The 27,114-nt window shown below is 37.1% G+C and overlaps 2 protein-coding genes across 2 annotated transcripts; both read left to right on the forward strand.

The window, feature by feature from the left end:
- The first annotated feature begins 1,117 nt into the window (after positions 1-1,117).
- On the forward strand, positions 1,118-8,599 carry LOC144959586 (rRNA 2'-O-methyltransferase fibrillarin-like). Its single transcript, XM_078892207.1, has 4 exons — positions 1,118-1,176; positions 3,264-3,364; positions 6,619-6,716; positions 8,311-8,599. Exons 1-4 carry the CDS (start codon positions 1,118-1,120, stop codon positions 8,572-8,574), a joined length of 522 nt encoding a protein of 173 aa, XP_078748333.1. The 3' UTR covers positions 8,575-8,599.
- Positions 8,600-8,610: 11 nt separating this feature from the next.
- On the forward strand, positions 8,611-22,452 carry LOC144959612 (uncharacterized). The gene is made up of 3 exons (XM_078892247.1): positions 8,611-8,926; positions 16,630-16,762; positions 20,738-22,452. Exon 3 carries the CDS (start codon positions 21,350-21,352, stop codon positions 22,430-22,432), a length of 1,083 nt encoding a protein of 360 aa, XP_078748373.1. The 5' UTR covers positions 8,611-8,926; positions 16,630-16,762; positions 20,738-21,349; the 3' UTR covers positions 22,433-22,452.
- The last annotated feature ends 4,662 nt before the right edge of the window (positions 22,453-27,114 follow it).

The following is a 27,114-nucleotide window of genomic DNA, read 5'->3' on the forward strand; positions in this document are numbered from 1 at the left end:
CCTGCTCTTTGGACAAAATGATTTTTAAAATCCAAATTTACTGCATCCGCGATAAATATTGTTACTTATATTCCAAGTTTATAATAATCGAATTCCACATAGATATTTCCACTCGTTGTCCTGTTGACATTTTTCTATACTTTATGCATTACCAGTGATGTGGAGATTATTTCTGGCCCAAACCCTCGAACCCAGCACCACCGATAGACTAGTGTCCGATCCAGAGGGTAACTAGTGATTTCTACCGTAATACTACAGAAACAAGGATAAACTCCGACTCATGGACTTAGTGGCTCTTAGTGACTACTATTTGCCTATGTAAATCAAAAAGAAACTTGAATCTCTCGTGTGCTAAAGTAATATAATATGGAAAGAATGTAACATGTAAAACGCTTCTCAAAGACAAGCATTGCATCACAATGACCGACACTAACCCGAGGGATGATTTTAAAAAGGAAGTAAAAGATTTTATTTAACAATAATCTTTATTATGCTTGGTGGATTTTGCGATAGACTATAGAAACCGTCATCAGTATATTATTTATTTATAATCAAATAAACATTGAATTTTCATTACAGTCGAAACTGCAATATCGGACAACATCGCTGGTCAAAAGCATTATTAAGTCAGCCATGCCATTAAACTTTGCACTGTGTTAAGAGATTAAAAAGCAACTGTCTTATCAAACTATTTTGGATTCAATGATCATTTACTATCGATATGAGATAACAATACACTCCGCTATACTGGCCTACTTGCACTGGTAGGTTTCTGAAAAATGGATATTATTCAACTTAACAAGCATGTAACTTGGCTTTGGGGACTTAACTGATCAAGAAATTTATTGCACTATAATCTGCATTCTCTTGTCTTTCTTTTAAGCCAAAAACATTTTTGGTCTACCGTGACATTATTTAAACACTTCACTTAACAAAACCTAACTTTTTATGGTCTTCTTACAATTTTTATGTCTAAACTTATCTATGGTTTAACGATCAACGGCGCAAATGATTGTTATGAGTTTGGTATCATAATAAAATTTGATTTCATCTCGTTTTGTTCACACCCAAAACAATTCTTTAACATATCACAATCCTAAAATGTGCTTGATTAAAGATGCCAATAAAATTGGCTTATCGTTTTAAAAAATTGGTCAGTCTGAAGTGCTGGTACAGGTAGGTAGCACAATGAGGTCAATCAGGGGTCAGTAGCACAATGAGGTCAATCAGGGGTCAGATAGTCGTCAAGGATAGAGATGTAATGACTTTTGGATTTTCAGATAAATGCTCGTTCGTTCGGTGCTTATACTTTACATGAGAATTTCAAGGAAATGTGTGTATGTGGTCTAGTGGTATGACACTTGCTTTTGCATCGGATGGTCCTGGTTTCAAGCCTCGCTCAGCGCATAGTTGAATTCTTGAAGAAGGCTCTTTACTCACATTCTCTCACCTTACTCAGGTGTAAAAAGAGTACGTGGCCGTTAACAGAGATGTCTCTGTCCGAAAAAAAATTGTTATATCGCCTAAAAGGTGGCATGTCGCGCCTATGGATGAAAGTTCGCCGGCATATGCCGGAAATTCCGTTTTTTAAAGTAAATGTAGTAATTGCCTTCCGGCATTTTGATTCTTCTGCCGGCTTTATCATTATTGCACCACTGGAACGTTAACTTTTAATACTAAGAAATACCGAGGTGTGGACTATTTAATATTCTTTCAACGGTGATAATTGAACACATGTGTCACTTTTCTTTCATACATTTGATCTGTTTACACATCAGCTGATGAGTCAAATTTTGTACTAGTACGAGTACTATATTTATCTTTTCATTTGGTTATTAAACGCTGGTTTTCACTATGACCTTTCACACCATTTTTTGAAGATCTGCATTGAATTATGCATATATAAGCTTATTTTATACTTTAAATAGTCTCAGATCTCATTTAAGCTTCAACTTCTTGTTAAATAGAATTTGTCAAGTGAAAATGAAATAGAACCAACATCTTTGACAATGAAACCTTCAATCAAAGACTGTATTGCCAATAAACATAAATGGGTTATTTCCCTTTATATTATAACTGAAAATACTTTATTTTGATTGTTTACATTTATAATATTTTTTTCCTTGATATTTTGTATGAGTCTAATTTTTAAAATTATTATTATTAAAATGGGGAGCTGTAAGAACGCTGTAGGTTTTTTTTAAAAATGCACTAAGACTATTTTGGGGTATTCGACTTGTATATCACATAGGTGTGTATTTCCCATTTTTGAACCAAAAGTAGTAGTATTTGTAGTAGTAGTAGTTGTCAACACTGCTACAACCACCATCACAACAATTGACACTACCACCACATCATCATTATCACCACTGTGACCACTAGAGCATCATCACTACTACAACCTATACCAACACTAGCATCAAAACGAGTACCATGGTTGGGGTAATGTCTCTTGGTCACTTCTTTGGAGTGTTTCCAATTGTAATAGCCTACTACAACCTATACCAACACTAGCATCAAAACAAGTACCATGGTTGGGGTAATGTCTCTTGGTCACTTCTTTGGAGTGTTTCCAATTGTAATAGCCTACTACAACCTATACCAACACTAGCATCAAAACAAGTACCATGGTTGGGGTAATGTCTCTTGGTCACTTCTTTGGAGTGTTTCCAATTGTAATAGCCTACTACAACCTATACCAACACTAGCATCAAAACAAGTACCATGGTTGGGGTAATGTCTCTTGGTCACTTCTTTGGAGTGTTTCCAATTGTAATAGCCCTTGGTGTTGCAATTTTTGAGCCTTTTACTATACAAATTTAAAGTGATGGCTTATCTTGGTGTCTCCATAAACCAGGTAATACTGTAATCACTAGAGATTGCTTCGAATGAGTTTTTAAATGATGAAGATCAGTTTGCTTTGGGTTTGGTGTTAGCTTATATATAAATTTTGTTTTCAATCATGCAGACTAAATACTTTTTTTCTTTTCTTTTTTGCTTTAAAAAAACACATTTAGGGTCATAGAATTAAATGTACTTTTCACTCTGGGAAGGTTGGCACTCAACCGGCAAGTCGTAGATCGCAAAAAAAAAAAAAAAAATTAGTATCTTTTTCAGGCCAACCGGCTTCACCGGTCTGTCTTTCAGGCAAATTGATCCCCGTTAACTTTCACCCATGGTTGTGACTGTTCATGAAACAGAGGTGTTTTGTCCCACTTTTTAATTTTTAAAATTTAAAATTTATTTTTGCCATAACCAATCAGAGTGTTGGAAACAGATCATATAATGTTTCTTACATTTGTAACTGATATATTGAGATTGTGTTATTTAGCTATTGGGAGTGGGGAAAAAAATAAAGAAAGATGTACGTTTATCCAAATATTTTGCAAGTTGTTTGTATTTGGTTTTGTTTCAGGGGTGCCAGTTTTCCGGTTCATGCCGGAATTCCGGTTTCACGATATCTCGAAGTCAAATACCTCCGGTTTCAGTGTTTTGAGTAAAATAACCTAATGGCATAAAAACGGTGATGAAATAAGAGTAAAGTTTAGGCTTCATTTTCAGTAGGAACATTTCCAGGTTTGACAAAGTGTCGAGATTTTAGTTTCAGGTTTCCTGCTGACACCCATGTTTTTTTTTGTTTTCTTTTTAAATATTAAAGATTTATTTTTGACATCAGCAGCCGTTCTTTAAAATAATATTCAGAAAAAAGTTATGAAAAATTATACGTTTTATATTTGCTGGTGCAGACGATTTCTTTTTTATTATATTTTATTTTTAAAAGGCATGTTAGGCTTAAAATCACAACACTCTTCACGTTATTGTGCGGCTATGTGGTCAAGTGGTATGACATTCATTTTCAGATCGGGAGGTCCTGGGTTTGAGCCTCACTCGGTGCCTAGTTGAGGGGGGGGGGGGGAGTGGCCGAGGAGGATGTGGAGGTAAGTTACTACTTCTCATTCAAGGATTTAATTGCTTTACTGGATGTGGATCGGATCATGTCATAGTGGGACAGCGTGGCTCAGCGGTGCAGTCTTTGCTTCGTATCCGAAAGGTACAGAGCTCGACGGACCGCAGTGTTGTGTGGCCTTGAGCAAGTCACCTAGCCGTAGCTCACTTTGCAGCGCTGCATTGCGGCTGCCACATTGGTTATTCCAGTCTTACTTTTGAATAGACCTTAGAGTAAAATTTCTCCTTAGGGAGAATGAAGGAATTTTCATTTATTTTATAATAATATAATGAAATGTATTTATATTGCGCCCACTCCTCTATAAAATAAAGCTCTAGGCGCATAACAATAACTTCAATCCATTCAAATTTCTCTCTTTCACTCTCTCTCTCTCTCTCTCTATCTCTCTCTCTATCTCTCTCTCTTTCTCTCTCTCTCTCTCTCTCTCTCTCTCTCGTATTATTATTTTTTACCAAGGAAGTCATGAATATAAAACATTAAGCTAAAAATGTCAAAATGGGCCTGTCAGAATGTAATGAGAATATTAGTAAATGATGGCTCATATTAATGAAACAATGCACAGATATTTAAGTCTTTTGTGTTTCTATATGTGAGCAATATTTACTCCTAACATTGGTGCTAGAATTCGAGAGAAACTCTAGATCTACTGATAAAATTATGCCTTTTCGCAACGACATCATAAGACATCGTCGCCTAGGCATTCCACGAAGGAATATAGATAATTCATTAAATAAGTTGTTTTTTAAAATTAATTATTATTTTTGTTACTGTATTATTATTATTATTATTATTATTATTATTATTATTATTATTATTATTATTATTATTATTATTATTATTATTATTATTATTATTATTATTATTATTTTTATTATTAGTGGCAGTGGAGCCACATCGTTTTCAAGGTAAAGTTAAGTTATAATAATAAGAATAATAATATACTTTATTCATCCAAACAGGACATTTTTTGTACAGACGTATAAACTGCCGACAATGATTCATACATAAACATAATATACGTAAATAAATTGTGGTAAAGTAAATTTTTGTAATAGGTATAGTGTAATAATATTGTGAGCTATAAGAATAATTTCATAGTATATATTTCAAGGGACGAACAGATTATATAATTGTAAAGACATATATCTGGTTAAGTGTGTATTGATGTCAACATATAAGAAATTTTATTTTTTTTAAATACAGGGATGCCAAGTTGTCGGGGTTTTGTCTTGGTTTTTTTTTTTCACATCTCAGCGACTATTCGTGTCTCCAAGAAGGAGGCCATTGAAGGTCCTTTTTCTCAAGCCTGAAATGAAAATATGTTACAGTTTATCAGTCAGATATTGAAAAGGTTTGAACTGAGATATTGCCAAGTTTAGTTAGAAGGGCAATTTTTATCAAAAATGAGTTCTTGTCATAAATGAGTAAATCAACCCTTTTTGTACATCTTCGGGAAATATCAAAGCTTAATTTCACTTCTAAATATTTTTTACAGCCAGTCAAGTTGAACAAGTATGAAATTTAAGAGAATAATTGCTGGATACCTTTCCCATACATCTGACCATAACTTCATGAAAAATCACACAATTTACTTCACTCTGGGGAGCAAATTCTTTCAAAAAATGCAAACCCAAAATTGTCACCTTCCGACTGATGATGTCATGCACTGACACATATTGGAATTAATGAAACAATATTGAAATAACAGACTAAAAAACAAGAAAACTCCCCTTGTTTAGTTTAGTATACTCATAATCAGAGAATGCTTTTATGAGGGAAACTAATTAAAGTAATTTGGTAGAGTTTATCCATGATTTTATGCAAAAGGCAATAGTGGGCATATTAAATAATAATAATAATAATAATAATAATAATAATAATAATAATTAATAATAATAATAATAATAATAATAATAATAATAATAATAATAATAATAATAATAATAATAATAATAATAATGCTGAAAACTTATATAGCGTTATAACTCTGAGAAACCAAACTTAAACGCTTAAATTACAAATTACTTTGGTTGAAACATTCTCATTCACACGCACACATACATACACTGACAGCACAACACAAACCAGACACCTATCTTGCTTCTCATGTCATTATGATGATAACGAGTGAGGCAGGGTGCAAGGGTTAATAGATATGATCTCATGATGTGATTGAGAAGATTATCATCCATCTGTTTCTTATTGATTGTGAGAAATTACTTTGGCTGAAAATACTCATTCACACCCACAAGCACACATACATACACAAAGAGCACAACACAAACCAGACACCTATCTTGCTTCTCATGTCATTATGGTCATAACAAGCGATGCGGGGTGGAAGGGTTAATATATATATATATATATATATATATATAATCTTATGAAGTGATTGAGAACATTATCATCCACCTATCTGTTTCTTATAGATTGTGAGACAAATATTTTCTTTTTCTAAAAATAAAGTTGTCCATATATTTAAAATACTCTTAAAAAAGACAAAGGCAAACATTTTATTTATTTATTTTTTAAAATAAAGAAATGATTTGTCAATGTTTTAAATAAAATTTCATAGAACAGTGTATATCGTTTTGAAGAACAATTTATTGATATTTCTGTTCGTTGATAGGTTTGACTGTCTCTCGTTTGAGGTGTTTTCATTGGTCGAGGAGGTAAAGAGGACGTTTTGCTGATAAAGAACTTTGCAGCTGGAGAGTCTGTTTATGGAGAGAAGAGAATTTCAGTTGATGTGAGTTTTATTTGAACTGATCCATTTTTACGCTTGTGAGTTTATCTTGGGAGCTTTTGGAACTCAAAATCAAAACCCCAAAAACTAGAGCAGTTATATATAGTGCAATGTCCACTTGATGTAGTGCCGTTCCATGTCAGGTGGACCAAATTTTCGGAAATTGGGAACCACATCCCTTTTGATTTTCGTCAAACTTGGCTCAATTGAAGATACTTATGAGACATGAAGAAAACCCTTATAGTACCAAACCCCTATTTTTGCTATATTATGTTGGACCATATGTTATTTATTGAGATACAAATCATCAATGACGTCAAATGAAACATTAAAGTCATGAAGAAATATATTGAATAAATTCTTTTTTTTTTTTGTTTTTTTTGCCGAACAGCATGGGGAGCCTTATTCAAGGGAAGATAACTCCAATAGTTAATAAATATTTTCATTTTCCTTGAAATAATTGTAATCTATGCTAAAAGCTGTACAGGATTACCAAATTTGAGAGAGTTAGCTTGATTAATAAAAAGGTTACAGCCTCTCAAAAATGGAACTACGAGCAAATTTGAGTATAACACGTTTTGAGACAAAATTTCAAAAAATTGTGAAAAATTCAAATATCCATATTCTGAACTGAAAATTTGATTTTTTTCATGTCTCATAAGTATTTTCAATTGAGCTAAGTTTGAGGGAAATCAAAAGGTCCACTTGACGTGGAATGACCCTGTATGTGCTCAAAGCGATTTGCAAGAAAAACAGTGGAAAGGCCTAGCTTTTCTATCCTATTGATTGAAGATCTCAAGGAAGGATTGTCTCAAAATTTTCATAAAAATTGCAGTGATGATTACTGAATTGCTTTCCTGTTATCTGTATCAGTGCTGATGGTTTTCCTCGGATCCGCGAAATCCGCGATTTTGGAGTCCAGAGGAGGAATTTCCTCCTTTTAAAAATTAATTTTCTCGAAACAATGTGCTAGCAATGAGAGAGTTGATGTGTGGTGGAACACACAGGTGCAGTTTCCCACTCTCCAGAAGTTAGCTAGAGTATCAATGATAGTCTATCATCTCAATTGCTCTAAAAGTGGGGTTTAGTGCAGTAAAAATGGGGCTTAAAGGCAATCGTTCAACATTTTCCTACTTTTTCACTTTTTCTTACCATCAGCACTGCTGTATTGACTTTGCTTGGTTAATGACTTTGTTTTGTTTTTGTTTTGTTTTTTATAACAGAATGCTAACACTATTTACTGCAAATCTTGGGTAGTGCTGCATCTCAGTCTCTGACGTTAACAATTGAATAAAGAAAAATGTAATTGAGCATAAAGAAGCTATTGGTTATTAATAATTATAATAATAATATAATAGGCATGTTGTGTGAAAAAATTCTAGCCAGCATTGAAGAATAAAAAGTACAGAATTTCTTTATTTAGAACCAAGCTGCGCAATCAATAGCTGGGCAGACGTGACATCAGACTTTTGAATCCTGTTGCTCTGATAAGTTGGGATTCCCCCCCCCCTCTCACATTTTGTCACCATCAACACTTGATATTTTTGCCTGGTTACATTTTTATTTTTATTTATTTTTTATATGAAAAAAATAATAGGATGGTGATCAGAAGGTAGAGCACAGGGCATGGAATCCATTCCGATCCAAGCTGGCAGCAGCCATCGTCGGTGGCATAGGAAACATTCACATCAAACCTGGCGCCAAAGTCTTGTACCTGGGAGCCGCCTCTGGGACCACAGTCAGCCACGTGTCCGATCTGGTTGGGGAGGTGAGTTATGTAGAGATGAGATGGATTGATTCTCGTTGGGAGCCGCCTCTGGGACCACAGTCAGCCACGTGTCCGATCTGGTTGGGGAGGTGAGTCGTGTAGAGATGAGATGGATTGATTCTCGTTGGGAGCCGCCTCTGGGACCACAGTCAGCCACGTGTCCGATCTGGTTGGGGAGGTGAGTTGTGTAGAGATGAGATGGATTGATTCTCGTTGGGAGCCGCCTCTGGGACCACAGTCAGCCACGTGTCCGATCTGGTTGGGGAGGTGAGTTGTGTAGAGATGAGATGGATTGATTCTCGTTGGGAGCCGCCTCTGGGACCACAGTCAGCCACGTGTCCGATCTGGTTGGGGAGGTGAGTTGTGTAGAGATGAGATGGATTGATTCTCGTTGGGAGCCGCCTCTGGGACCACAGTCAGCCATGTGTCCGATCTGGTTGGGGAGGTGAGTTGTGTAGAGATGAGATGGATTGATTCTTGTTTATCGTAGTTTTTTTTTTTATACAGCCAGCCACATACACATGTCGAATCTTACGAATTTTAGACACATTTCGTGGCCAAGTACTAAATTTTATGGAAAATTACGAATTTTTAATTCTTAGTAATACTTAATAATAATAATAATAATAATGATAAGAAGAAGAAGGAACAACTGCTGCTACAACAACAACTACTACTACTACTACTAATACTACTAATACTATTACTACTATAATAATGATAATAATAATAATATTGTGGTTGTTCGTACACAATTTCAGAAATTACGAATTTCCTTGTCAAATTGCTAAAAATTGACATAAAAATTGCTAAATTTGAAGTTTTCAATTTGGCATGTCTGCAGCCACTTAGGTTGCCAAACTTATGTAAAAAAAAAACAAAAAAAACTTAAATTGTGCCAATTATTTCTCCTTCTATTCTGTTTTTATGTGATGTATTTATGTTTTTATTATTTTCTTTGGCTGAAGAAGAATTTTGAGCCCGAAATGTTCTGTGTTTGGTATTTTGTTTTGTTTTGAAGTTGTTACATTCATTAAAAAATTTATTTTTTTTTACTTCCACTGGTTCTAGCAGCTTAGTGACACTTTACAGGGTTGCCAGTTCAGAGATGCCAAGCAGTACGGGTTTCCCGTATTCTGTACGTTTTTTCTTCCGAAATACGGGCATACGGTTTTATCATGAAAAATACGGGATTTGGTTGAAGTGAAAAATACACGAAATTACGATCACAACAAGAAAGGTGTTTTCATGCAGAAGAACTTATTTTCTTTGTGTCTTTCTGTCATTTCTTGAGATAGTTTGCCTTGCTATTGTTCGCGTTCATATCGATTTCTGCACGGTGCAGTGAATACAGGTTTTTGTCCCAAAATACAGATTTTTGGTCTTGGAAATATGGGTTTTCAGAAAGCTAGGTTGGTACCTCTGCCAGCTTTCCGTTTATTTACGGAATTCAGTGTTCTATAAACTCTCAGTATATTTTACAATCACCTGCTAAATGGAAAAAAAAGTAATTGCATAAAATGTCTTTTTGTAGGGTTTCTGACCTCACAGTGGGCAGGGAGGTACTTACTGTGTCTTCTATCCCCCTGTATCTGGATGGGGTTCCTGACCTCACAGTGGGCGGGGAGGTACTTACTGTGTCTTCTATCCCCCTGTATCTGGATGGGGTTCCTGACCTCACAGTGGGCAGGGAGGTACTTACTGTGTCTTCTATTCCCCTGTATCTGGATGGGGTTCCTGACCTCACAGTGGGCAGGGAGGTACTTACTGTGTCTTCTATTCCCCTGTATCTGGATGGGGTTCCTGACCTCACAGTGGGCAGGGAGGTACTTACTGTGTCTTCTATCCCCCTGTATCTGGATGGGGTTCCTGACCTCACAGTGGGCAGGGAGGTACTTACTGCGTCTTCTATCCCCCCTATATCTGTTTTCCAACATGCTCTCTATCTTTGTCTTGGAATGAGATTACTTCCTTTTGTCCTGGTCCTGACCGGATATCCTGGCTGAAAGGGAAACAGTTAAATGTATAGTTAGTTTTTCGAGATGATGTTGTTTTCCTTGTAAATAATCTCTCTGTTATGTACTGTTATTTTGTTATATTCTTAACATATGGTTTGTAAACATTTGAGTGTATTCCTCTTAGTGGGGACTTGTGCTGGTGTCTGGTGAGACTTTTAGGTGATCTCAAACTAAGTACACTGATGGTATGCTTTTGTAATCTACATCTGTTCCCTATTTGAACCTTTTCCCTTGTCTTACTGTATCCTCAAGTCCTTGTTATTGTACATCTAGAATGTTTTTATTATCCAATTTCCTTCATTTTTACTGGCGCTGATATGACCTAAATGTGTTGCGAGTGCCGTAAAACCCTTAAAAAACAAAAACAAAACAATGTCTTTTTACAGTAGTTCAGCACTTATAAAGGGATTGGTCGATGTGCTTGCGTAAAAGTTCACTAAATTGTATGCCTCCTGCACTTTGCCAGGTATCTCCTTATATCTCCTTAAAGATTTCAAAGAGAAAGTTCATAATGAATAGGGTTAAGATCTTGTACTTTAGGTTGTACAGATATTTTTTTTCTTCTATTCAGATTTTACAGAAAAAATAATTTTCAAAATATTACGGAAAAGCATTCACTCACATTGTGCCATTCAGTACATAAAATACTATAACATATTTCATCTTTATTTTTTGCTACCCAAGTGTGTGTGTTATTGCTATTATTATTATAATCATTATATTATTATTATTACATTATAGATTAAAGGAAAAAAATTATGGTAATTTTTTTTATTTCAAAATGGATTTTTCGGATTAGATATGAGATTACAGATTGATTCTCCTATAGTGGGCAGGGAGGTACTTGCTGTGTCTTCTATCCCCCTGTATCAGTTTTCCAATTGCTTTCTGTATTTGTCTTGGAATGGGATTACAGAGTTTTGTCCTGACTCTGGCTGGGAGGGAAACAGTTGAATGTATAATTACAGTTTTTGGGGATATTTTTTCCCCTTGTAAATCATCTCTCTCTTGTGTACTGTTATTTTGAACATATGGTTTGTTAACATTTGAGTGTATTCCTCTTAGTGAGATCTTGTGCTGGTGACTGGGTGAAACATTTAGGTAATCTCAAACTAAGTACTTTGATAATGTGCTCTTGGAATCTACATCTTTTCCCTATTTGGTCCATTCCCTTTGCATAGCTGCCAACCGTTCCGTTAAAAACGGATTTGTTCTGTATTTGATTTCCTGAGTCCGTAAGTCCGTATTTTTAGTTCAAAATCCGTATTTTGTATTTTTTGGCAAATTTGTGGTAAACAAGGCCATTATTATTATCACTATTACTACTATTATTGTTATTATTATTATAATCGGTGTCCAGCGAGAGATGATGTGCACATCATATCCTTTATTCCTATGTAGCTCTTTAATTTAAATTATGCCTTTCTATCATAAATGGTTTTCACAATTAAAAAAATTCCAGTTCATTATATGACGCATGTTTCCCACTAAAACCTTTCATAATGAATTGGATATTTGCATAAAATATGCATGTTAGCCTCGAATATACTTTTAGTTGTCACAAATATTGTTTTAATTAAAAATAAAATTAAATCAACATCTTTGATTGGAAGGTATTCAATCAGAAAATCAATTGCTTATAAAGATTAAACATAACAATGATTATTTCCCTTTATTAATTTATGAAATATAAATTCAATCCCTTTAAAACAGACATCTTGATCCGATTCTAATTTTTTTTCTTCAAGCAAGCTTTTATAACAGTTTAGGTTCAGTTGAATTAAGTATACTCCATTTTTAGGTGTGTTTATCTTGTCAAAGTAAAGGGGTAGGATTTCTCCAATATTTAGAGGTTCATTTTAGTATAACTACTATTATAGTGTACATCTTAAAGACCATTATGTTGCATGAAAGGAAATATATTTGCAATCACCAGGGCTGAGAATCTTCCGCCTAAATGGTGGTTTATCTCCGCCCATCACCATCACTATTCCGCCTTTTAAAAAGGCTCACCACAACCACTACATCAACATCCCTATCACCACTACTTTTACAACCACCACCTGTACTACAACAACCATCACATCATCATTCCTATCACCATTACTACTACAACCACCACCACATCGTCATCCCTACCACCACGACATCATCATCCCCACCACCACTACTACTACCTACATCCACCACCACATCATCATCCCTAGCACCACCACCACTACAGCTACAACCACTACTACTACAACCACCACCACATCATCATTCCTACTACCAATACAAATACATCCTCCACCACCACATCATCCCAACTATCACTACTACAACCATCCCACATCATCCCTACCACAACTATTACAACCACCACCACACCATCATTCCCAACACCTCTACAGCTGCAACCACCACATCATAATCCCTACCGCCATCTTTTGTTACTACTACTACAATATGTTGTAATTACACTCAACTTTTGAAATTCCTCCAAGTGGTGTCAGAAATTATTGCGATACACATTTTTGATTGCATCTCAGTAAATCTTTAATGAAATTCAAATTTATACGTTATCGTCGCATAGATAGGTCTTGAACTCCATTTTTGTGACCAGTCATTCTCACCCCTGAACCATCATGACATCATCACCATCTCTACCACAACTACCACCACTACGACAGCAACTATCACATCATCATCAGTAACACCATCTCCACAATCACATCATCACTGCCCTCATTGTAATCAGTACCACCTCTAGTGCAAGCACCACTATCACATCATCTTCCTGGTGGGATCTTTTGACTTGCATGGATCAGAGTTGCTTTCTGCCTTTGTCTTGGCTTGATCCTTTTCCTGGCCGGATTCATTGGCACGGAGGAAAACAATTAAATGCATAGTCGTTTTTGGGAGATGATATGTTTGTCCTAGTATATCATCTCTCTTTTGTGTGACGTTAGATTTGTCATTCTAAATTTTGTATTTCTCTCATAAGGATTCTGTGCTTGTGTCTTGGTGAGACTTTTAGGTGACCTCAATCTAACTACATTGATAGTTTGATCTTGGAGTCCGTTTGTGAGCCCTATTTGAACCAGTCACTTTTTCTCCGGTGCTTTTGATCTTACTTAAATCTATATATTTTTACAGCCCCATATATATTTTAAGTGCCGCTGAAATGACCTCCAAACATATACACGTGCACACAAAAATCAATAAAATTCACCCAGTTCTTAAGTCTCGTTCATTTTTCACTTTCATCTTTCTGTACTCATCACTACATTCACGTTGAGATCTCTCTCTCTCTCTCTCTCTCTCTCTCTCTCTCTCTCTCTCTCTCTCTCTCTCTCTCTCTCTCTCTCTCTCTCTCTCTCTCTCTCTCTCTCTCTCCTGACCTCCCATAGTGGGCAGGGAGGTACTCATTGTCTCTTCTATCCCCCTATATCTGTTTTCCATTGGCTTTCTGTCTTTGTCTTGGAATGAGATTACTTGGTTTTGTCCTGGCCCTGACCAGAGTCCTAACTGGAAGGGAAACAGTCAAATGCACAGTTATTGTTTTGGGAGATGATATTTTTTTCCTTGTAAATCACCTCTCTGTTATGTATTATTATATTTGTTATTTTGAATGTATAATGTAAGCATTTGAGTGTATTCCTCTTTGTGCCCGGATGAGAGTTATATGTGATCTCAAACTAAGTACATTGGTGGTCTGCTCTTGGAATCTACATCTGATCCCTATTTGTTCCCAGTTCCCATATGTCTTACTTTTTCTTGGGTGCTTTAATTGTAATTCTAGAACTTTTTACTATCCAATTTTCTTCCTTTTTACTGGCGCTGATATGACCTTAATGTGTTGCAAGCGCCGTAAACCCTTAAAAACAAACAAACAAAACACACACACACACACAAACATACACTATCTTTCCTTCTGTCAGACAAACCTAAATCTATTAAGTGGATCATATCCTTTTCACATCAGCCATCATTCTCTCTTTTCACCTTATCACCACCACCACCACCACTATCATCATCATCATCATCATCATCATCATCATCATCATCATCACTGCCACTACTACTACAACCACCACCATCGCCACACCATCATTTCATGAAGCACCATCATTACTACAACTACCTCCACCACATCATCATCATCATTGCCACCATCACTACGACATCATCACAACACTATAACCATTAAAACAACAATCACTACCACATCCTTACCACCACTACTACAACCTCCTCCAACACAACAATATCACCACCACTACTTCTGCAACCACCACAACCACTTACATTATCATTACTGCCACCACTACAACAGCCACCATCATATCATTATTACCACCACACCTACCATATTTTATACGTCATAAATTGGTTTTGGAACTTTACTTGATTTGAAACAAGGGGTATTAGGATAATTATAGATATCAATAGATTATATTTTGTTTGCAGAAATTCCTGTTTAAGCATTGAAATTGTTCGGAATTGTTTCTGAAATTTACGTGAGCCAAATTTGAAGTTGGCGTCTCTAGTCAACTTGAAACAATGGGATGTGGGCATTAGTGAATCTGTGAATACGGGAGATGTATGTGGCGACTGCCACTACTACTACAACCATCATCACATCATCATCCTTACCACAACTACTACAACCACCACATCATTATCCCTACCACTACCATGACTACAACCACCATGTTATAATTACACTTTCAGTTTTAGAAATTCCTCCGAGTGATGTCAGAAATTGCTGGGAGAACATTTTGGATTGCATCACAATAACTTTTAATGAAATTTAAATTTATAGGTTATTTTTGCATGGATGGTTCTTGATCTAAGCCCTGAAAAATTTCCTCCCTTTTAGTGACCAGTCATTCTGACCCCTGAATCACCTACTTTTTAGTCAATCTCCCTAATTTTTACCCCAGAACGTCCTCTCAAGTGATGTACCAGGTTGCCAGTCATGCATTTCTAAACGTCCTACTTTATTTAATTTATTTTGCAATTAAGGCAGTTGAATTCTTTATTTTGTCTGTTCTGAAATTTTGATCTCATTGTGGAAAGTGTTATTTCATAACAATTCAAATGGGCTGGAACTATAGCAACATTTGGACTAGCCTCTTGTTATTTTAAACTTGTTAGTGTGAGTAGTAGTAATTAATGATGCTGACTTTTATATGTTGCGGTTTGATGAAAAGGGGGGGGGGGGGGGGGGGGGGGGGGGGGCACACGTCATCCTCTCATCCCGGGCCAAATGGGCGTTCCTTATTTTATTTTTGAAAAGTTGGCAGCTATACCTTTGTATTACTTTTTCCTCAAGTCCTTTTAATTGTACATCTAGAATGTTTTTACTATCCAATTTTATCCTTGTTACTGGTGTTGATATGACCTAAATGTGTTGGAAGTGCCCTAAAACGCTTAAAAACAAACAAACAAGCAGATTGTTTCAACCCCCATATTATTTATTATTTGTTCAATACATAAGTTTTTTTTGTTGTTTTTTTTTTCTCTGGGTAGGGTTTCTGACCTTCCATAGTGGGCAGGGGGGTACATACTGTGTCTTCTATCCCCTTATAACTATTTTCCAACATGCTATCTGTCTTTGTCTTGGAATGAGATTACTTGGTTTTGTCCTGGCCCTGGCCGGAGTCCTAGCTCGGAGGGAAACAGTCAAATGCATAGTTATTGTTTTAGGAGATGATGTTTTTTTTCCTTGTAAATCATCTCTCTGTTATATATTATTATTTTTATTATTTTCAATGTATAATTTAAGCATTTGAGTGTATTCCTCTTTGTTGGATTTTGTGCTTGTGTCCGGATGATACTTATAGGTGATCTCAAACTAAGTACATTGGTGGTATGCTTTTGGAATCTACATCTGATCCCTATTTGTTCCTAGTTCCCCTATGTCTTACTTTTTCTTGGGTGCTTTATTTGTAATTCTAGAACATTTTACTATCCCATTTTCTTCCTTGTTAGTGGTGCTGATATCACCTTAATGTGTTGCAAGCGCCGTAAAACCCTTAAAAACAAAACAAAACATTGGTTTTTTTTTTCCTGGGTTATCACCTAACTTCATTTTACCTGTGCTATTGTTTCATAATTTTGATCCAATTCTTTCTTTCCCTAGGATGGTCTTGTGTACGCCGTCGAGTTTTCACAACGCAGCGGTCGTGATTTGTTGAATGTGGCCAAGAAGAGGATGAATGTCATCCCGATCATCGAGGACGCCAGACACCCGCACAAATACCGCATGTTGATGGGTGAGTCAGAGAACTTGGGTGGCTGGCATTGTGTCTTGAAGAAGAAGAAAACAAAATACCAGACCTGCCTCCATCTCTCTCGGTTTTCGTATTGAGAATTTCCCCCGATACATTTTCTCATTCTCAATTTCCCAAATTACAAGCTATTTCCGAGGCTCCTGCCTGTCCGCTTTTCACAGAATTATTCCGCTTTTAAGGAAAAAATTCCGCTTTTCAATCGAGAGAGAGAAAAAATGTGTGAGCTATCCTCTCATCCCGGGCCAAATGGGCGTTCCTTATTTTATTTTTGAAAAGTTGGCAGCTATACCTTTGTATTACTTTTTCCTCAAGTCCTTTTAATTGTACATCTAGAATGTTTTTACTATCCAATTTTTATCCTTGTTACTGGTGTTGATATGACCTAAATGTGTTGGAAGTGCCCTAAAACCCTTAAAAACAAACAAACAAGCAGATTGTTTCAACCCCCATATTATTTATTATTTGTTCAATACATAAGTTGTTTTTATTGTTTTTTTTTTCTCTGGGTAGGGTTTCTGACCTTCCATAGTGGGCAGGGGGGTACATACTGTGTCTTCTATCCCCTTATAACTATTTTCCAACATGCTTTCTCAAAAACCCTCAAAACCAAAACAAAGGCCGCCGACATAAATATTGATACCCGTGATACTGACATCATTCTTTCAAAACTTTTGCGGCCAGCCATTCGTGGGCCCATACTGAACCAGCCGTGTTGAGGTACTACTTAATTCAATAAAACGTCTTGAAAACGAGTTCCTTGTGCCAGAGCTGGCATATAAAGCAGTGAAAAAAAACGTTAATGTATCACATTGAGGACAGTTTGGTTAATTTTAAAGGTATTTATAATATCTATTCTATTACAATTAGCGGGGAAGAGGAAAAAGGGACGCCCAAAGAATAGATGGTTGGATAAGGTAAACACAGCGTACACAACGACAACAGTTTAGTTGAGACGGTATCCCGTTCCTGACACCTGCTGACCCGGTCACGGTGAGCGGTCAATCACCGAGAGGAATTTACCTAACGGGGATTGCCGTTTCACTCAATTTAACAATGTTTTGTTTTATTGTCTGTTAGACACCCATATTGAATGAGTTGAAATATCACTACTTGGTATAAAAGTTTATATTTTCTACTTTTACTGTGTGTTTTTTATTTTTTCATAGTATTACTAGATTTCTCAATATAAGTTATCAATGGACGGTAACAAATTACACAAAAAATATAGCGGGTGCAACATTTCAAAAATTAGAGAAAAAAAAACGTTGCTATGGATTTGTCTGAATTTTATGTATTATAAAGACAAGATGTAAATACTTCTCCTCACAAAAAACGTATTTTTCCTCAACAAAAATATATCCGCTACGAGCATTCAAACTCGTCAGTGTAGTTTGGGGCTGGTCTTTAACTGCATTGCGTTGATGACAAATCGCATTTTATTCATATCATTGATAATGCCGGATGCTCTTTTTTTCCAATTTTGCTGTTGTTTGGTGACAGGTCTCTGTGCCTTGTTCTCCAAGAAGTCTAAGTCTAAACTTATATTGAGTGATGTGGGGTATGCAGTGGTACTCAAGGAGGTGTTGTTTTGGGATTATTTTGTTTGGAAAATATTTTCTGTATGTATCCGTGTAATGTTTTATTGCACTTTGAATATATTGGATTGTGTCTGCTTTGATTGATTTTGTGTGTGAAATAAAGTTGTGCACATGACTATAGGCCTTGTTTATATTGTCGAAAATTAATCCAATACTGCATGAGTCGTCAATGATGAGTGGGTCGTGGGTGCAGTTCTTTGTTTGTTGGATAATTGTAAGTGTAGACTTTTTCTTGTAAGTATTTGTGGCAGTGGTTGCCAATGAATGATCTGCTGTGGTACGCCTGTTGTGTAATGCGGTATTCTGTCCAATTCAGAGGCAATAGGACCATCCCTGAGGGTCAGTGGCTCGTGCATGAGATTTGAAAGTCTCTCCTGCGTTTTGGAGTTTGTTGTTATATTCAACTCTGTCGATATCAAACATGCAAGTGCAACCCGTTTCAAGGTTGACTTATTTATTATTAGCGTCTTGGCAATGAGAAAATACAAAGAAGCTGATGAGTCGTGTGTTCAATGTGCTTTATAATGTGTACTTTTTACACATAAATTATGAGTGTGCTCCTTGCTTGTCCAATGCCGTGTCAGTCCCATAGACTAAAAGAATGTCATTAGAATAATTTGAACATTTAAATGGTTTCTTGCGGGCACGTTTCTATTTCTGTGTTAAACAAATCATACCACATGTCCTACATAATGAATTCACTGCTTGGTTATGACTTGCAATTGTGTGGTCCATGCTGTAAGAGAAAATTCAAAATTGACTGAGCGATGTAAGCAATGATATAGTGAATTAATGAATAAAATGAGTTTTAAAACACTCTGTATTACTTCTCATATCCATGCACACATAACAGCGTACATAAAATTTGGAAAAAGAAAAACCAAATACTTCACCCAATTTGGTGAAAGAAAGGGGGGGGGGGGGGGGCAGGAAAATTCTAACAAGCTGTTGAGCTAAGTTGAGGCCCAACACACAATGTCATTTAAAATTAAACATTAGCAAGATAATTCAAATAATGCAATTTAAAAATCAAATTAACTCATCATTGAAAAAAAAAATATATATATATATATTTAACAATAAAACCGCAGCGAAATATTACGTTTCAAGAACAAGGCTAAAGAGGTAATATCATTATTACCTGACCTACCGCGGAAAAATAATCATTACAAAATAATGAAAACTGAAGAGTAAATGAAACTTACCTCATTTCGTAGTAAAACTTGTGCCTTGTGAATCACACCAAAAAAAATTAGAAGTTTATAGCAACGTTTTTTTAGTATCCTGAGGTAATTACAAGTAATTTTATTTAAATGCTATAGAAAAATAGGTGAATTTGAATCACGGCTTGTGGAATAAGTACTGGAGATATTGAAATAAAAATTGGACCGATGGAAAGAGGAGGTCTGCGAGAATTCTTTGCATTTGGGTGGAATTGCATCGTCACGAAGATCGTGAGGTTAATTGGTACGGAAATCATCCATTGGTATCACCCAATGCACGTCAAATCTACGTTCTGTTAATTGATATCGGCTGACCGCTGTTGACCCCGGTTACCTGTCGGGTGAGGTTACGTCGGCGCTCGGAACAGCGGGAAACTAAACGGTCAGATTTACAGTGCAGTTTAGACGCCGTGTAAAGGACGATATGAAAGAACTGGGCCTGGAGGAATATGACGCTCTGGACCGAGATGCATAGAGATGTGGCATTCATTATGGCAACCCTGCAAAATGCGGGATAAGATAAGATTTAAGATCGTTTTCGAGTGAAATATGGAAAGAACAGCTGTCAATGGAATTGGAAAGATGTCAACTTGACGTCCTCTGCTTACAGGAAACTAAACTACAAAATGGAGTAGATATAAACATTAACGATCAACGCCTTATGCGTTTCGCTTCCAAGTCTCACCATTCCAGATTGAGTTTTAAGAACAGATTATAGTATCTTTAACCCTCTCCTTACCAGCCATTTTCAGGATTTTCCCCAAAACTACACACCAAACTAACACAAAATAGATTTTTATCACTCAGACATGATAACAGAAAAGTTCTTGCGATACAGAATTTCTTGAGCAAGACATGCTCTACAACACAATGTCCATTTTCTTAAATTTTTCTGATGTACAAAAGAAATTTTAATAAGAAAAATGTTGGTTGTACGTAACGAATGTGACGATTTTCCTATAGTTGGTAAGGAGAGGGTTAGTCTGATACAGTGAATCCATGAATATAAATTAGCTACTATATAATAAAGAATAAAGGGGATAGGGTGGTGGTATGGTTTGTCCTGTAATGTGAATATTTTTTTACCGTGATTGGACTTTTTTTTAATCATTGCTTTTTCCTTTCTCTCTTTTCAGATTGAAATTTGAAGATGACTCACTGCGTTATCGACACAGACTAGAAACGCCAGATAATAGAAATGTACGTGTAGATAGAGACGAATATTGATGTGTTTCAGATGACGTCAGTCTCGTTGTGACATCACGCGTATCTGACGTCACGCTTGAATCACGATGATGCGTTGGCTGAAGGATAAGAAACGGGAGAAAAGGTGTAGCTCCCTAGGCTACGACGACGAGGACAACGATGATGATTACGGGTTTGAGAAAGAAAAGGCGTCGGGCACGACCCAAGCCAGCAGCAAGTCGCCCGTTATTAAACGACAGCTGCCCCCCACTCCTCTGACCCCTGAGGAAAGGTCACCACACATCTACGAGGAAATTTACGACGGGCAAGTTTTGTGCGCCACCTCAGCACTGCTCGACAACCCGAGAGAATCTCGACATTGAGTTGAACGATCTCGACAGTTTTCTACAACCTCCGGTGTCGCCGATGGCATCGGTGCTTCTTCGTCTGTGGCATCTGGATCTTACTTGGCGTCCTCCATCTTGTCCTCCAAGTATATTGGGACCGGAAATGACGCGTCTTTATCATCGTCGTCGATCAAAGATGATTCGATTATTCCTTATATGGTAGTTCCTGTAGACGAGGAGGTCAGGCAAACTCCGACCAACTTCCATCGGAATGGGACACCAGAAGTTCATTGTGACGTCATTGTTAAAGAAACTCACTGTGAAATCCTTTTGTCTCCTAAGCCAAAAGTAAGCGCTTTTAAACCGGATACAGCAACGCCACTCGGGGTCGGAAATGGTAGCAATATGAGCTATGGTAAAAATCACAACAATACCAACAACAATAGCAACAACAACAACAACAACAACAGCCTCGGGAAAAATGGAAATCCTGTTATACGCAACAACACACATTTTTGTTCAAGAAACAGACGGGCCTCTGTGGATGTCAACAGTATTGGCGGGAAGTCTTATAATTCCTCGTCTGGTGCGTGGAACTCTTCTGCCTTTTCGTCATCATCCACGTCACGAGTCAATTCGGTTGGGGCGTCCATGATGTCTTTGTCAACTCTATCAGAACGAGACCGACTTCCGACATATGACGACAACGCCAGCTCAAGTTCAAGTGCCAAAGGTGTTCTTACATACACCGTCGGTGGAAACTTCATCCCACGTGCAACAAAATTGAATTTTAATCCGTTGAAACCAATAGAAGATGATGACACAAGCCTGTCAAACAAAGATGCATTTTTTTCCATGATGTCTCCACCACTGTCAGAGTTATCCAGCCTCGGCAACCAAAATCCGTCCTCTGACACCTTTGATAACACGAGCAATCCTACAGCCTTTAGCCCAGCACTTTCTTCCAGTAAAGTAAATATCAGCAATCCAACAATTTATTCCTCAATGTCTCCAACTTGTTCAAACCCCAATCCCAGCTCTTTCCACAACAACCCATTCCCTCCACAACAAGCTGCAAAGGGTGTCGTCAACCCAGATGTCGAATCCTCCCCATCTCCAAAATCTTTAAATAACTTTATCCGCGACTCTGCTGTCCTCAGTCAAAAACCATCTTGTTCAACATCTATTCACGGATTCAACCCTGGTATTCTAGAGACACCGTTCCACTCCATAACCCGGGCCTCTAGTCCATCTAATGCTTCATCTTGCACTTACGCATCAGGGTCTCTTTCCCTGTAGAACCAAAAATCTACAACACAATCGCTCCTGATCTCGTTTCCCAAGAGTCAACTCAAGAGCTTCAGTCTCACACAGTACTCAGACATTTAGAATTGCCCATGGATGGCGAATCGGAGACCGAATCTGTTCGATACTCGAGTATACAAGACCCACCTCCATTTGAAGGTATTGGAATTCACGGTAACCATGGAAACCAAATGACGCCAAATAAATCCAACCCAACACACCCGCCTGGGGAAATGGGTGTAGCCTTCAATTTTGGATTAGAACTAGGAAGGGACGCCTCAGTGTATTCTGGTGTCACGACTCTTCGTATTGGAAATCATCAATCTCACAATGTAAATTCCAATTAGAGTTCTGGATTATTCTCTGGGACGAAAGCACAGCAACAGCAACAATCATTTCCAGCCCAATCATTCTCCAGATGTGCTCAAACTCGGCATCCCAACACGACTCACCCACCAAGTTCAACCAATCAGGGTTTTCCCCGGCAGCTACAGCACTCCGGCATTGGGGCTGATGTGTCCTGTGGTGATGTCGTCTACTCTGGAATTATAAATCCAAATGAAGATAATGATATTAACGATAATAATATGAATAATGAAAATAATAACAGTACTCTTTACGCTTGTATTGAAAACACGGGATCTGTACACCATGAGGATACGGACCAAAACAATGTCATGCAGACCTCTGGCACAGGTGCCAACAACAACAACAATAACAACAACAAAAACGCTTCATGTTCAAGTAATATCAAATACGTAGTAGGAACTAAGGTTAATAGCATTGACACTAGTGAGGCCGATGTGGATAGATTATTGTACGGGGAAGCTGTAGGACTCAACGCTGCGTCTATTGCTGTAACTTCGGCTAACTCTGCTACAGGAAGTCTTCTTCTGGATTTCTGTTCCTGCTCAGACGACCAGCATTCCTCTGTGTGTGTAGGATTTCTGGACGGGAAGTTGGACGATGATGCATCCAGCATTGCGACCACAATAAATGAACCAAGTGGCTCTTGCACCGGTTGTGGTCGCCTCATACGCCAAATCACGTACTCGGAATCCTACTCGGATGAGACATACGGGCACGTCTACTCGTCTCGATTGCTTCTCTGAAGAGGTCGTCGGTATTCTAGTCCAGATATCACCGTATCTGAAATCTCGAACTCTGAGGCAAATCGCGAACTTGACCACATCAAAGGTCAATGTCATCTAGGCGCCTTGTCACGTGATGATACTTGGATGACGTCACGACATGGTGAGATTGGTTGCATAATACCATGGAACACAAAACAAAGCCTGATGAGATTCCATGTTCCAATCAGACTATGCTGAGAGATAGGGATGAACTTCTTGTCAAAGAAAAAGGGATTAGTATTCAGACCCCGCCGATCTCCCCAGCTAAACAACGACAATCGTTTTGTGCTTTTGGATCTTATTCGAAAAATCCAAGCATTTTATATAACAAAACTACAAATATCTCCAGTGTAGCTTATCACCGCTCGTCATTACCTGTAATTAATCCTTCCAACCTAGTTCCTGTCTCCGATATATCAACTTTCACCACAACATCCCAATTCTACTCCAAACCCAGCGCTTTCTCAACTCTCTTCTCAAAGTTTTCACGGCCTAAACAAAAACATTCAAACAAAGTAAATGACATTTCACCACTCGTCGATGACGCCAAGGTCAACCAAAAAGCCGACAATTCTACGACGATCACAGATCCTGACAATGATGCCTTTCCTAGTCAAGACAATTCCACTGACGCGTCCATTCCAGACAAAAACACAACCAAACTTTCCAAGTTCTTCCAACGCCTGGCAAACAACGACGTCCACGAAGGGAAAGAAGAGCTCAAAGTCTCGAAGGATAAAAAACGAGAAGAAGGTTCTAAATTAAAAATTCTGAAGATCGAAATTCCAGAAAGTTCTCCGTCTAAGACAATCAAAGTTCTCCGATCCCCGAATGAGACCAAAACATTTGATTCTTTATCAGGTCACCATGGAAACGGCTTGACGTCTGTCAAAGGAAGTAGCGGACTTTCCCCAAACAATTCAAAATCAGAAATTATTAGTTCCAGTTTGTTCAATCCAAACGTGGCAGCCAAAAGCCTTCTGGATATCACAGATGATATCAACGAACATCGTCCATCGAACACTTTGATCTCCTCTCAGACCAACACAAACGAGGCATTGGTCGATACGTTACTCATGGGTGAAAACAAACCTCCAGCTGCCTCGGCTGTTTTATGTGTCTCTACTACTGGTTCAAACCAGCGCATGGCAGGGAATGACAACCCTCAAGAGGCTGCGGCAGTTAAACCCCAAAACAAAACGGACAGTGGCGACACGTGTTACGAATATGACGTCAGCACTTCCAGTGAAAGTGAACAAACCAGTTATGATTATTTCCTTTCCAAAGTGAAAACAACTCTGAATCTGGAGCATGAAGTACAGCAGATTGCAGACATCATCATCATCATCATCATCATCACCATCATCATCATCCCGATTTATTCTGAAAATGATCGTGTATAAATACATGTGTATATAAATGATGATAGTAACGAATTACCATTAAACACAATTTGGGTATTCTGTTTTACCTCCCACAGTGGCCAAGGGGTCATTTGTTGTGACTTCTATCCCCTTATATCTGTTTTTCGATATGCTTTCTGTCTTCGTCTTGGAATGGGCCTACTTTTGTCCTCGTCAAGGCCGAAGTCCTTTGCTGGGAGGGAAACAGTCAAATCTATAGTTATGGTTTTGGAAGATGGTCTTATTTTTCCGCTAGTAAATCATCTCTCTGTTATATTTTATTACATTTGCTGATTTGAATATGTACTGAATCATCTCTATGTTATATTTTGTTACAATTGATGGTTGTAATATGTACTACATAATCTCTCTTTTCTGTTCTATTTTGTTGCATTTGTGATTTCAAGATGTACTTAATCATCTCTATGTTATATTTTATTACATTATTTACATTTGAGGATTTCAAGATGTACTTAATCATCTCTATGTTATATTTTGTTACATTTGAGGGTTTCAAGGTGCACTAAATCATCTCTCTGTTATATTCTGTTACATTTGCTGGCTGGGTGGGGTTCCTGACCTCCCATAGTGGGCAGGGAGGTTCTTAGTGTGTCTTCTACCCCCTGTCTATTTTCCAACATGCTTTCTGTGTCTTTGTCTTGGAATGAGATTACTTGGTTTTGTCCTGGCCCTGGACAGATACCCTGGCTGGGAGGGAAACAGTCAAATGTATGGTTTTGGGAGATGATATTTTTTCCTTGTAAATCATCTCTCTGCTATACACTATTAGGTTTTGTTTACATATTATATATGATTTACAAACATTTGAGTGTATTCCTCTTATAGTGGGGACCTGTGCTTGTGTCTGGATGAGAATTTTAGGTGATCTCAAACTAAGTACTTTGATAGTTTGCTCTCGGAATCTACATCTGTTTGCTATTTGAACCAATTTCCCCTTGTCTTACCTTTTCTTGTGTGCTTTAATTGTATTTCCAGAACGTTTTACTTTTTCCATTTTCTTCCTTTTTAATGGCGCTGATATGACATTAATGTGTTGCAAGCGCCGTAGAACCCTTAAAAAAACAAAAGCAAAACATTACATTTGCTGGTTTCAAGATGTACAAAATCATCTCTCTGTTATATTTTGTTATATTTGAGGATTTCAAGATGTACTAAATCATCCCGCTGTTATACTTTGTTACATTTGAGGGTTTCAAGATGTACTAAATCATCTCTGTTATATTTTGTTACATTTGCTGGTTTCAAGATGTACTAAATCATTTCTCTGTTACATTGTGTTACAATTGAGGATTTCAAGATGTACTAAATCATCTCTCTGTTATACTTTGTTACATTTGAGGGTTTTAAGATGTACTAAATCATCCCGCTGTTATACTTTGTTACATTTGAGGGTTTCAAGATGTACTAAAACATCTCTCTGTTATACTTTGTTACATTTGAGGATTTCAAGATGTACTTAATCATCCCGCTCTTATACTTTGTTACATTTGAGGATTTCAAGATGTACTAAATCATCTCTCTCTTATACTTTGTTACATTTGAGGGTTTTAAGATGTACTAAATCATCCCGCTGTTATACTTTGTTACATTAACTGGTTTAAAGAAGTACATACTCCTTGGTCTTATTGTCTTTCCATGAAATTCCAGCAAATATCCGTATGCGTTTGTTTTCGAAAACATTTTTTAATGCATGAACTGTTATACTGACATACTATGAAAAAGGAAATTATCAAAAATTTTGGTCAGAAAACTCGTCCTTCACATATCGATAAAATAAAATGACTTCTTTTTTAATTACCTATCACAATTTATTCTCTTTTTTACAACGATTGCGTCTCGAATTTCACGATTTGACATTGACAATTATCATTGTATTCAATTTCACGATTTGACATTGACAATTATCATTGTATTCAATTTCACGATTTGACATTGACAATTATCATTGTATTCAATTTCATGATTTGACATTGACAATTATCATTGTATTCAATTTCACGATTTGACATTGACAATTATCATTGTATTCAATTTCACGATTTGACATTGACAATTATCATTGTATTCAATTTCAGGATTTGACATTGACAATTTACATTGTATTCAATTTCAGGATTTG

The sequence above is a fragment of the Berghia stephanieae genome, chromosome 14 (genome assembly GCF_034508935.2).
Source record: "Berghia stephanieae isolate SIO BIC M18660-M18661 chromosome 14, UCSD_Bste_1.3, whole genome shotgun sequence".
In the NCBI taxonomy this organism is placed as follows: domain Eukaryota; kingdom Metazoa; phylum Mollusca; class Gastropoda; order Nudibranchia; family Aeolidiidae; genus Berghia; species Berghia stephanieae.